The 12,692-nt window shown below is 37.0% G+C and overlaps 1 protein-coding gene across 3 annotated transcripts in view; it reads right to left on the bottom strand.

Moving 5' to 3' along the window:
- The window catches only part of SEC24D (SEC24 homolog D, COPII component), a 108,102-nt gene that overhangs the window by 4,737 nt on the left and 90,673 nt on the right, over nt 1–12,692 (bottom strand). For all 3 annotated transcript variants that reach the window (XM_086704316.1, XM_025921731.2, XM_086704317.1), the window contains exons 19-22: nt 12,190–12,308; nt 7,503–7,682; nt 4,994–5,185; nt 2,129–2,218 (exon numbers count right to left, since the gene is read on the bottom strand). In XM_086704316.1, the coding sequence (XP_086560442.1) occupies nt 2,129–2,218; nt 4,994–5,185; nt 7,503–7,682; nt 12,190–12,308 (581 nt within the window). The remainder of the gene's footprint in view (nt 1–2,128; nt 2,219–4,993; nt 5,186–7,502; nt 7,683–12,189; nt 12,309–12,692) is intronic.

Raw genomic sequence — 12,692 nt, 5'->3', positions numbered from 1 at the left:
TGCTTTTATCTTATTCACATATATTCAGAGCTTATCCCAGATTGATTGATTGATTGATTGATTGATTAAGTAGGCTTCATGCCCAGTACAGAGCCCAATGCAGGGCTTGAAATCATGACCCGGAGATAAACACCTGAGCTGAGATCAGGAGTAGGAAGCTTAACCCACTGAGCAATCCAGGTGCCCCCCAGGTATTTTTATAATTAAAGCTAACATGACCTCCCACTATTGGAGCAGGTGGGAGAAAGCAGAGAGACAAGTTTTATCTTTCCTAGACAGAGAGGCTCTTGGGCACATGATCTCTATGTTTAGTCTAGACTCTTCTCTGCAAATGAGGCAGGTTGTGGGGATGTAGCTGATGCAGCTAGGATAAAGGTATACGGATCATCACTGCTATGTATTCAATACCAGTGCTTTTCAATGTTTGTTTCATGAGACCTTAGGTTTCATTACATGCCTCGAGAGTGTTCAGTGTCATGTGAAGAATGTGTTTAGTTTGAGTCTTCTCTGCCATCTCTAGGTCTTTCCCTAAAACTGAACCCAAGCAGGGGCACCTGGGTGGCTCAGTTGGTTAAGCATCCGACTTCACTCAGGTCATGACCTCACGGTTCGTGGTTTCGAGCCCCACATCAGGCTCTCTGTTGTTAGTGCAGAGCCTACTTGGGATCCTCTGTGTCTCTCTCTCTCTCTTTCTCTGCCCCTCCTGCAAACATTCTCTCCTCCCCACCCCCTCCTCTCTCCCTCAAAAATAAACATTAAAAAAATTTAAAACTGTGTGTGGTGTGAAAATAGTTCTGGAAAGGTTCTGTGCTCACCGAGGCACCCTAGAAGTTATAAAGCTCTTCATTAGTTCAATTTACCTAAGCTCTGCCTAAAGTTGATGTTTGCATGCATGAATATCTTTCACAGTCAAGGATACTGACTTAGATTACTATAATATTTATGTTTCAGGGGAAAACGGCCCATAATATCCTGAATGTTGTAAAGGCCTGCGTCTAGGTGAATGTCTTACACTTCTGCAGGGAACAGCACTGTAATAAACCACCATCATCTGTACATTTCAAATTCTATGAGACTTTAATATTGAATCTTCTCAATATTAACTTGAGAAGGAAGATGGGTGAGTAGCTGGGACTTGGTAATAAGGCATAATTTTCCTGAATTATAGATATTTTATATTCTTTTACCCAAACTTGAGGCCTTGAAGGGCTTAGAAGGGCTAGGATAACAAAACTCAGAGATCACAATTCTGAAGTTATAAAAAAATTTTAAAACATGTTCTGAATGATACTTCTGTAATTAAGTAGTTTTAAGCACTGAAGCAGTCATTCCACAGTCTGTTAATGAAATCAGTTGCTATTAAGCCATGAAGATCTGCATGATTACTAAGTTAGTACTTACTAAAATAATCCATGGTTAACCTGTGGTGATATCTATTTTTTTTTTATGTTTGTATCTGTTAAGTGGGTAGATTTTTAAGGTCAGTGTGAGTTTTCTATCAAAGATCATGTTATAAAAATATAGGACATGCATTTTAAAAGTCTGTAATGAAATTAAAAAAACAAAAAACTTGAATAGCCAATTATGGAAACAGCCCAAATGTCCATTGACTGATGAATGGATAAAGAAGATGTGGTATATATACATGATGGAATATTACTTGGTGATCAAAAAGAATGAAATCTTGCCATTTGCAACAACATGGATGGAACTAGAGTGTATTATGCTAAGCGAAATAAGGTAGTCAGAAAAAGAAAAATATAATATGATTTCACTCAGATGTGGCATTTAAGAAACAAAACAGATGAACACAGGGGAAGGGAAGGAAAAAGAAGATAAAAACAGAGAGGAGGCAAACCATAAGAGACTCTTAAATATAGAGAACAAAGTGTTGTGTTGCTGGAGGGGAGGTGGGGGGGATGGGCTAAATGGGTGATGGGCATCAAGGAGGGCACTTGTTAGGATGATCATTGGGTGTTATATGTAAGCAATGAATTACTGGGTTCTATTCCTGAAATCAATATTACACTGTATGTTAACTAACTTGAATATAAATAAATTAATTAAAAAATAATAGTAAAATCTTTTTAAAAATTTGAATAAAGGAAAAAAAAAATCTTATTCTTACCTTCATTGAATATGGCCTCTTTTGTTGGATAATACTCATTATCATTCTGAGTGTTTGAGAGTACGGGTTTCCAATCTCAGGCAGTAATGTCTAAATTTGAGAAAATCAAAGTTTAAGCTTCAGTGTAATTGGTAATGAGATTATTAGAATGTTAAAGTTAAAAAAAAAATCCTTCTACACCATATATTTGATTTTTGGCTTCGTCTGTTTACCTAAAAACCAAAAATTGTGAAAAAATGCACTGAAAATTATTCATTCTTATTGGCATACATTTCCACCAATTTACTCTCCATCATTTGAAAATAAATATTGTCTGATATTTGACACATGTACATAACTTAAATGACACAACGGGTATATGTTTTATGCAAAGGATATCTTTGGATCATACACCATGATGTTTAATCCCTCTGTAAGATGTCTCTTTCAAGGCTTTGTCACAGGAGAAAAGGATGTACTTTATTCCTTCAGTGGGTCAGTTGCAGGACCGTGAATCATGACCATGTTTAGAAAACACCATCCAAATACCACTGTTCCAAGATTAAAACAAACCACCAAATGCTGATTTCTCAAGGGGAATGTGCCCCCTGAGATGTTTCTGAAATCTGGCTAATAGTTTATAAAAGATAACTACTGCACATGGCCTTCAGGGGACATGAAGAATCTGAATTTCATTTCTTCCAGTAAGACAGTAAAATTCAGGGCACCTGGGTGGCTCAGTCAGTTAAGTGACTTCAGCTCAGATCATGATCTTGCAACTCGTGAGTTTGAGCTCTGTGTCGGGCTCTGTGCTGACAGCTCAGAGCCTGAAGCCTGCTTCAGATTCTGTCTCCCTCTTTCTCTGACCCTCCCTCGCTCATGTTCTCTCACTCTCAAAAATAAATAAACATTAAAAAAAATTGTTTTAATAAAATAAATGGGGAAAACTTAAAAAAAATGTAGAACATTTTACCACAAAGTCTCAAGCCTCAGGAAAAGATCAAGGACGGTATTTTTCACAGGAATTGTAAAAAAAAGAAAGAAAGAAAAAGGCAGAAAATTCATTATTTATATTTACATTCCATCCCCTATGTGTATTTTTTTACATTAAGGTAGATCTTTTTATGTAACAAACAACATAAGTATACGTCACATACATATTTCGAAGTGCCAACTGTCTCTAAAATCAAAGTGACATTTGCTTTTTCTTTTGTTTTATTTTTTTGAAGAAGGTCAAAGGAGGCACACTGGTATAAGCACAAACCTACTAATCTGCTGCTCTGTGGTAGAGAGACTGGTGATTTCATATGTACATTCAGCAAATTCAGCAAATACACATTTAACACTTACTCTAACAATACATTGTGACAGATGAGGAGGCTTCCTTAAATTTTATATAAACATTCTTCAGATTCACAGTCCTTTGTCTATTGAACTTGAACTTTTTTATTTTTTAAAAATTGCATTTCTAATCATTCCTTAATTTTAACCACATGCAAAGATCTTACTATTTCTAAGTCTTTAGAAATAGTCTCTTAATGGGATATGGACACCTTTAATTCTTTTAAAATATAAATATATATATGTACACACACACACATATATATATACATGTACACACACACCCACCCACACACACACACACACATATATATATATATATATATATTTTTTTTTTTTTTTTTGAGAGGGAGAGAGTGAAAGTGTGTGTGGGGGGAGAAGGGCAGAGGGAGAAGTAAAGAGAGAATCTTAAGCAGGCTCCACATCCGGTACGGAACCCAACTCAAGACTCAAGATCACAACAGTGAGATCATGACGTGACCTGAAGTCACGAGTCAGATGCTTAACCAACTAAGCCACCCAGGCGTCCCCAAAATATATTTTTGACATTCATAACAGATATGCAGCTCCCTAAGCTGACCACCTACAGAGGTGGAATTTTGATCCTGCTCGTTCCTCCAGGATATTATGTATTTACCTTCATAACAGAAATTGGGGAATTAACTAGACTTAATTCATCTTGCCATCATACAAGTGAGGCCTCAGGGAACAAACTATCTGCTGAGTTCTACATGTGAATTCGTAAGAAATGCACCATGAAGTACAATAAGACAATAACCTTCATAGCAATGGTGCTCATGCAACAATGGTCTACAAATAAGATTTGCAATAAATACTCTCAAACAAATTACAACTGCTGGTTTTTCCTAGGATACTTTAAAAATAAAGTCATTTGTATTCATTTTACAACAAATCCACAATCTCTTTTGTAATGAGTGGAGTATATAACTTATTTAAAACAAAGGGGAATAAAACCTGTTTTTGTGAGATTGTTATTTTGCAACTCATTATTCTGACACAGTTTTATTCTGTAGCTAAATATGGATGCAAGATTTCTGCTTTCTTTTTTTTTTTTTTTTCTGCTTTCTTTTGAATACTGAGTTCAACACCAGAGAAGAGTACCGAGTGTAAGAACTGAATTCGCTCTCTACCTCTGCCACTTGCTACCTGAAAGAACTTGTCTCCAAAGCTCAATCAATTCATGTACAAAATGTTGATGATGATGTCTGTCTCACTGATTTGTGACAGAATTAAATGCAATGGTGTATTTAAAGTATTTAGAGCACAGTGACTAACACATAGCAAATGATCTGGAAGTTCTGGCAATCCCTATTTAAAGTCATATATTTTGGTTATTTGATAATACTTTATACAAATAACTTTATACCAGCTCATTGTTATTCATTAAAACATGAAATTCTCTTTCTTATAAAGAACTGCATGCTATTATCGTTTCTTCTACTTTGTATTATATGGTTGCACATGAGCACAAAACATTCAAGAGTTTGTGTGTTACCACAAAAATAATGAAAAAAAAATACTTACCATATCTGTGTTCACATGTGCAGACGATGGCACGTTAAATATTCCTTGGATCAGTTCTGGTGGGCTACTAACTCCTAACCATAAGAACATGTTTAGACCATTAGCCAATAAGAATATCCCTTCTTCTGAAAGACGGGCCTCAGAGCAACGAATAGCAGCAGGTAGTGTAGTACTCTTGATATCTAACGTGTGCTGTGCAGGCAAAGGCAAGAGAGTTAGTAAGTGTGTTCTCCTTCCCTTCCTTTCTTCCCCTCTCCCCCTTTTCCTTTCACCTCCCTCCTCCCTTCTTTCCATCCAGGGCATATTTAAGAAATGCCCACCATGTGCCAGGCATTATTCTAGCTATTAGACAGTCACTGTTTAAGCTGCCTTGAACAGTTAATAATTTTTTTTTTGGAAGAAATAAAAAGCAACAAATAAGAGAAGTAAAATACATCGAATTTTAAGTGGTTTTAAGTGCTGTGAAAAAAAGAAGCAGGAAAGTGGGATAGGGCATGTCAGTGCTGGTGCTGGTGGTTACAATTTTAAATAGGGTAATCCAAGAAGGCTTGTTGGGAAGGTAACTTTTTTGAGTAGACCTAAAGAGGTGAGAGAAGGAGCCATAGGGATAACTGAGGAAGAGCATTCCAGATGGAGGGGACAGGTGGTGCAAAGGTCCAAAGCAAGAGTCTGTCTCCGATGTTTCAGGATCAAAAGATGAGGTCAGATAGAAAGGAGGGGAAGATAGTATAGATGACACTTGGCAAAGGCAGTAGGAGATTTGGTGTTTACTGAACTGGGAAATCCAGAGTGTTCTGAGTAGTGGAGGGATGGCCAGTTATTTTAAGAGAATCACTCTAACTTTTACGCCAAACACAGACTGAAGAAGCAAAGGTGCACACATAAAGGCTTGTTAGGAGAGTACTGCAGCAGTCCATGGGAGAGATGATTGTGCTTGAACCTGGGTATGACAGATGAGGTGGAGAGAAAGTGGTCAGAATCTGAATATTCTTAGAAAGGAGAACTGACATGTTTGCTGGTAAATGAGATGTGATGGATGAGGGAATGAAAGCAGTCAAGAGTGACCGACTGCAAGTTTTGGCCTAAAGAATTGGCATGAGAGAGTAGTGGTAAATGGGGATGGAGAAGACTGCCAGAGAGCAGGCTTGGAGACGCAATCAGGGCTTGGTTTAAGATGCCCATTGCACACCCACAGAGAGATGCTCAATAGGCTACAGGATAGACACATCTAGAGTTCAGGACCCATATGGTATGGATGGACATATAAACATGGGTATCATTAGTATATAAACAGCATTGAAAGGTCAGATGAGGCCTACACGGGATTGAGCGTAGATAGACAAGAGAAGCTTCCCAAGGACTGAACCCCAGGGTAGCCTGACAGAAAGAAGAGGACAAGCTAGCAAAGGCAGAAAGGAGAAGTGGCCAGGTAAGCAGAGAAGCTAGGTGAAGAAAGTGTTTCTGGAGAGAGAAATAAACTGTGTCAGATGCTGCTGACAATAAGAAGAGAGAAGGACTGAGAACCGCCCTTTGGATTTAGCAACGTCAGCCACTGGTGACCTTGGTAAGAGGATTTTATTGGAGATGTGATGTTCTTATCCCTCAGAGTTCTAGTTTCTCTGGCATACAGATTGTTGCCAATCCAACTTTATCTGAAAATCAATCATTTTGTAATAATTTATACCTAACATTCATATTGATTGAAAGAATTATAGCTCTCAATTTCCAACCTAATTTAAGTCTTTCTAATACTGACTGCATTGTTACTGAGAGCCTGAATACGAGTTTCAATATAAGAATTTGAAATAAGCCATCAGTCTTCCTCTCTTTTATCTCTCAATTATAAATTGAACTTGTTAGGTCTCAAGGGGAAAGGGCTTAGTCTAGATTACAGGGGCATTCAAGACATTAATGACTGACTTCAAATAAGTAGAATACATTGCAAAGTAAATTCTCTGAGGGCAAGTGAAGTTGGTCCCTTATACAATGCAGGTGCCCTCAAATATATGCTGATTTGTAAATCCTTAATTGTATTTGGTCAAGGCTAATCATAGCCATTCTAATGAAATGTTGTGACTCTTAGACATTCATACATTGTATAGAAACAAATACATGTGTGCACATGAGAGCCCATACACAGATACAAATCAGTTGCCTTTAATGCTGTAAGGTAGATTTCTTGAACAATTGAAGCTGGGCTTGCTCCAACTTGTTATTGACTTTTCAATCTGCCAATGTGGGAATGAGAAAAAGAAAAGCAATCATCTGAGCAATTCACTGAAGTAGGAACACCTCAAATCCCCCATCACCATCACCATCACCATCACCATACTGAGCACATGTTGACGCATGTACACAACTTGCTCAAAGAGCCCACATACACATTCTGAAGGCATTTGTGACTTTAAACTTCTTCTTAAGAAAATATTCCAGACATAACATATGGAAAGGACAAAATACGATTCCCTTCCAGACTCCTCTAGGAAATGCACCACCACAGTGTACTTACGATTGGCAAAAGCTGTGGGTAGAAGAAAAGCTGAGAGTCGGCCACACCCATGGTCATGACCAGCTGCCTCTGGTACGCCCGCTCATCTGTTGAGATCTCTGGTCTGCTAAGCAGCACACAGTTTTTTAACAAACAGTTCATGTACACTGGTAATACTTTCATGGAATCTGGTAAAATAAGCTGAAAAAGAAAGTCATTTGTTTCATGTGCTTGACCTTTATGAGAAAGAACCCCTGAGCTTTTATCCTTAAGACAGAAACATCAATTGTTTTTGAGGTGATTTTGAGGATTAAATGATAGACCATACAAAGCACCTGGACCATATAAACTGGCACACAGTAGGTACTCACAGAATGGCACTTAGTTTTATCTAGCACTTTGGCAGCTTGGCATGGTGGCTGTCAGCACACTCTGCCTAGAATGCAATCTCGATTCTGCCTTTTACCAGATGTGTGACCCTGGGCAAATCATTCTCTTTTCCCAGGTTTTCTCATCTAAAAATGGAATAGCCATGATCAACAGCATGATCATGGGATTAAATGATTATTAATTTGTGAAGCACATGTAATGGTACTTAGCATATAGTATCACACACGTTTATTAGATAAAGTTAAATAAATGATTCCTAATCAATTTTACCACCTTCTACCTCTTCAGTTCAAAAACAGTGTTTTTTTCGACTGCCTGTGAGATATCTCTTCCTTTATGCTCTTCATGCATCTTAAACTCACACAGTCATAAACTCATCAAACACTTATTGAATGCCACTGTGTCACGCGTCTATAGAGCAAAGTGTCAACAATATTCAGAGGAACGAGGGATAGTCTACGTGACAAGATGCCTGAAGTCCAATAAAGATGACAGACATATAAATAGATAAAACCTAACAAGAAGATTGCAATACTACAGATACAAACTAAAATAGGAAATGCTTCCTGGATTTAGGTATGTCACTACTGAATGGTAACAAGCAAAATCAAACTCCCACAATTCCACAAACATGTTCTTCCTCTTACGTTTCCTATTTGAGATACTTAACTACCAGATGAACCCTAATTTCATTTTTTCTTTACCTTCAATTAGTAAATGAATTATTTTAATTTTGTCTTTATAATCCACCTGTACCCTCCTCTCCATCCCCACTTTAGCTTATGTGACCTCATTCTACTTCAAAATACATATTGTAATGTGATGCTGCAAATAACAACATAATGCAGCACTTGTAGAAACATAACTTGATGGGTAAAAAAATTACAAATAATCTGTCTGTGTTGTTTAACCTTCTCTCAACTCAATTTTATAAAAATAGGTAAGAATCAAGATTGATCTGAGTGTCACTTCCTTCTATTTAACAGTTGGTCAATGGAAAGGATATTCTCAAAAGAAAAGGAAAACATAGGGAGATAATGACAATTCACAAATAGAAATATCTGGTCCATAAATTCACAATTTATTTTTTAGTGTTCTATCTTAATGATGAAAAAGAATATACACTTATCAGAATCCACCCTGAAAAGAAAATTTCCTTTGGGGCTCTGTTAGGATTTACTCCTCAACTTAAACCTTTACATCCTAAGTTTCTTCTCATGATCTACTAAGTAAGGAATGTGTAAGACAGTTTTCCAACTGGTTTAGTAAAACATTTCAGGACAATTCTACTTTGCAGTTTGTTCCTCCTCTTCTAATCTCTTCAGAGAATCAAAGACAGTTAAATGCATGTTTCCTCATACTCTTCTTCTAATTTTTTTTTTCTCTAGCATAAAAGATTTTTATTTGACAACACTTGCTACCACTTTTTCAACCAAGGAAAAATATGATCAAATATGTAGGAACCAGATCATAATCATATCCCAGAGCCATCCGGCCTTACATATTATGGATTAAGAATATTCTTAGAAAAACACATGGTTTTTCAAATATTATCTTGTAATTTCACTGGTTGTTTCTCATTAAGCAGGCCATATTAAGACAGTTTAGAAATCTGTTGACCTAAATGCCACCAAGGGATGAGCCTGGCCCATGATGACCCTAAAGGACTAAAAGTCTGATCAGAGGAGCCTGGATGAGAAGGGGTAGAAAGAAGAAAACTGAGGAGGTAAATAAGGAGGAAAATTGATATAGAAGAATGGAATTAGGGTGAAAGAAAACAAGGAGATAGTGGGGAAGAAAATGTGGCAACAGATGGACACTATTCTTGGGGAAAAAAAGTACAGATGAGGAAGGAGTGAAAACGAGGAGTGCCTGGGTGGATCAGTTGGTTGAACATCTGACTCTTGATTTTGGCTCAAGTCATGATCTCACAGTTTGTGAATTCGAGCCCCACATGGGGCTCTGAGCTGAGAGGTCAGAGCCTGCTTGGGATTCATTCCCTCTCCCTCATTCTCTCTCTGCCCCACCCCCACACTCTCTCTCTCAAAATAAACAAATAAACTTAAAAAAAAATTCACATAAGTCCAGTTTGCTTGAATTTGGAGAATTCTTCTGTAGTTTTGAAATGACAGAAGTAGTAGTGAATTAAAAAAAAATTATTACATTGCAGTTAAGTCCATTTGACTTTCCTTTTGAAGTCACTGTACTCCCATATGATGTAACATACTTAAGTTCAGAACAGTGAGTTATTAGATTTAAGAATCTACCTTGCTTATGTAAGCTTAACAAATTGCTTTATTGTTGTTTGTAGTTATAGGTGTTAGACCAGCATCTATAATATGACCTCCAGAGTAGGGGCCTCCTTAAACTTTGCACACTAAGTGCCTCTCTTGCCTCAAGCTAGTCCTGGCCCTGGAGATTCAGTAAAAGCAGATCTTCTGAGATCCAGTGTCATATAATTCAAGTATCCAGATCCCTAATAGTCCTGCTTGGATCAAAGAAACTTTGGACTCTACAGTAAAGGAGTGGAATTCCTTAGGAATTTCTCCCCAGATATTATTTCTTACAAATGAACTCTGGAAGGGCAGCACATTTGAAGTTACATTCTCTGAAGAGAACCCCAAGTCCAGCCATTTCATGTATTTAAAATAATGCTATATTTTAATATACTATTGTTACTAAGTTTTATAAGCCCTACATTTTCCCCACTCCAAGCTGGATAATCATATCTAAATTATGTCATTTCTTAAAGCACATCATTGGTTGAAATGTGCCTTTTACATGTGCTCATGGAGAAAGTAAAATCTCATCATAAGAAAAATAATCTCTATCAACTTTTTCAGAGACAATTTGGCATCATAATATTTTTCCTGCAGAAATAACTAAACTTCATGAACAGACGATCTAGTAGTAGAGACAAAGCTTTTAACTTTTAAATCAGAAGGAATGGACAGATTTCATTTCTTTTCTTAAATAGGCAACAGATTTGTTTTTAACTTAAGGTCTTTGAATCCAATTGCTTTAACGTTAGCAAATAAACTTTCTGAGGACACTAACTGTACCTGTTCTCCTTCAACTAATCCTTCTGAAGTGTGAGACACTCCAGAGACAAACTAATGTTTCCAGAGCCATAAAACAAATAGTAAAACCGGGGGTGTAAAGTGCTCATGATTGGACTGTATCCAGGTACATCTGGTGGGCTCTGTATAAATTGAACAAGTACACTGTGAAATAGTACTGGTATTGGAGTTTAGTTACTAAAGTTCCAAATCTCCTGGATAATAAACAAGATCGACACTCACATATAGATTCAAGAGTTGCTTATGCACTGTCAACACCAGGAGACAGAAGAAGAGATGGCTAATTTAATCACTCAGAACAGCACAGAAAGGAATTTTTGTGAAAGGTCCAAGATAATAACTGTGTTTTATTTTCCTTCTTTACCAAGCTTATGAAAGTTGGCCCCCAATTTTATCTACATGATCTCTGTTGCTAAGGGCTTACTTTTGAGTGGGGTTTCAGATGTCCTCTCAGCACCCACTTTTGACAATGAGCTAACCAGAAAGTTTCCCCATCTGTTGCTCCCTGTCTTCTCTTTCAATCCAAATTCTATATTCGGATATTCAACATAAAATTATGAAAAGTGGCATCTAGCTTTGACTGACATAGGGAAAAATGTGAATAAGAGAACAGATGCAAAAATAAATGGGAACATGAGGTTCTGCTTTTTCTTTTACAGGAAAGAGTCTAAATGAGATTTATGTAAAGGATCTTCTAAAATTTTCATATTAGTAGATGGTACCCAGAGACATTTCCTTTAAAACTCTTCATACCTATTATTAACCTTTAAATATAAAAAATTCTAATATTTATAACTTATATTCATGTTTATAAAATATAAAGAGGTCCTTCCTGCCATTTGCTCATGTCAACTATGATTGTTAATATGCCAAAATATATTTATGCATACATATTTCTCAACTAAATATCCCTCTTTATAAGCAAAAGAGAATCCCATTTATATTATGAGATTTCTTACATATAACATTCTGTTATTTATATATAACGTAGTGACTGTCAACCCAAAATGCACACATATTTTTTGGTTCATGCATCTTGTAAAGCCACTGAGTTTTTTAATGTTGGCTATGAAAAGACCATAGCCTCTCCAAATAGCAGACTCAGTCTTCTTAGTTGTACAGTTTACTACGTATAGCATCCAAGTGCCTGGAACAGCATAAGCCTTCGGGAGCTAAATGCTGAAAGAACATGTAATCACTTGTAACGCTTTAGAATCTAAGTACAACAGGTGGCTTACCTGGCTTGCTGCAGATGGACTTGCACAATTCTTCCGGTAACATGCCAACATGTGGGCAGTCTGATTAACCAGAATTTCCCGGATGACCTTCAAGGGCTGGTATAGAACTGCTTTGAATGCTAGTTGCATAAAACAATGAAAAGAGCATGAAAGCTCTGGCTCAGAAATCAGTCCCTTCAAATGGTAATAATAATAACAATAAAAAAAATGCTCTTATCTTCAGACCATCCAACAAGGAATAACAGTGTTTAAAAGGTTAAAGTCATCTGCTAATATTCTCCATTTTACTAAGTATGACAACATACCCAATGGAGAACAACGGCCAACCTCTAACAAAAGGTAGGTCATTAGTCCAGACTTTTTCCACAGAATATTATAAACAGAACTCTACACACACAGAAAAGAAAGACCACCGTGCCATCTTCTGATGTCCTGAATTCCTACTGACTGGACTGTTGTTTCTTCTAAACCTTGGTGTAGAATCTCAAACAGGGGTTATGAAG

Source organism: Puma concolor, chromosome B1 (assembly GCF_028749965.1).
Source record: "Puma concolor isolate L17-30 chromosome B1, mPumCon1.1.hap2, whole genome shotgun sequence".
NCBI classification, from domain to species: Eukaryota; Metazoa; Chordata; class Mammalia; order Carnivora; family Felidae; genus Puma; species Puma concolor.
The sequence above is the reverse complement of the archived record's forward strand: the minus strand, read 5'-3'. Positions and strand labels throughout refer to the sequence as shown.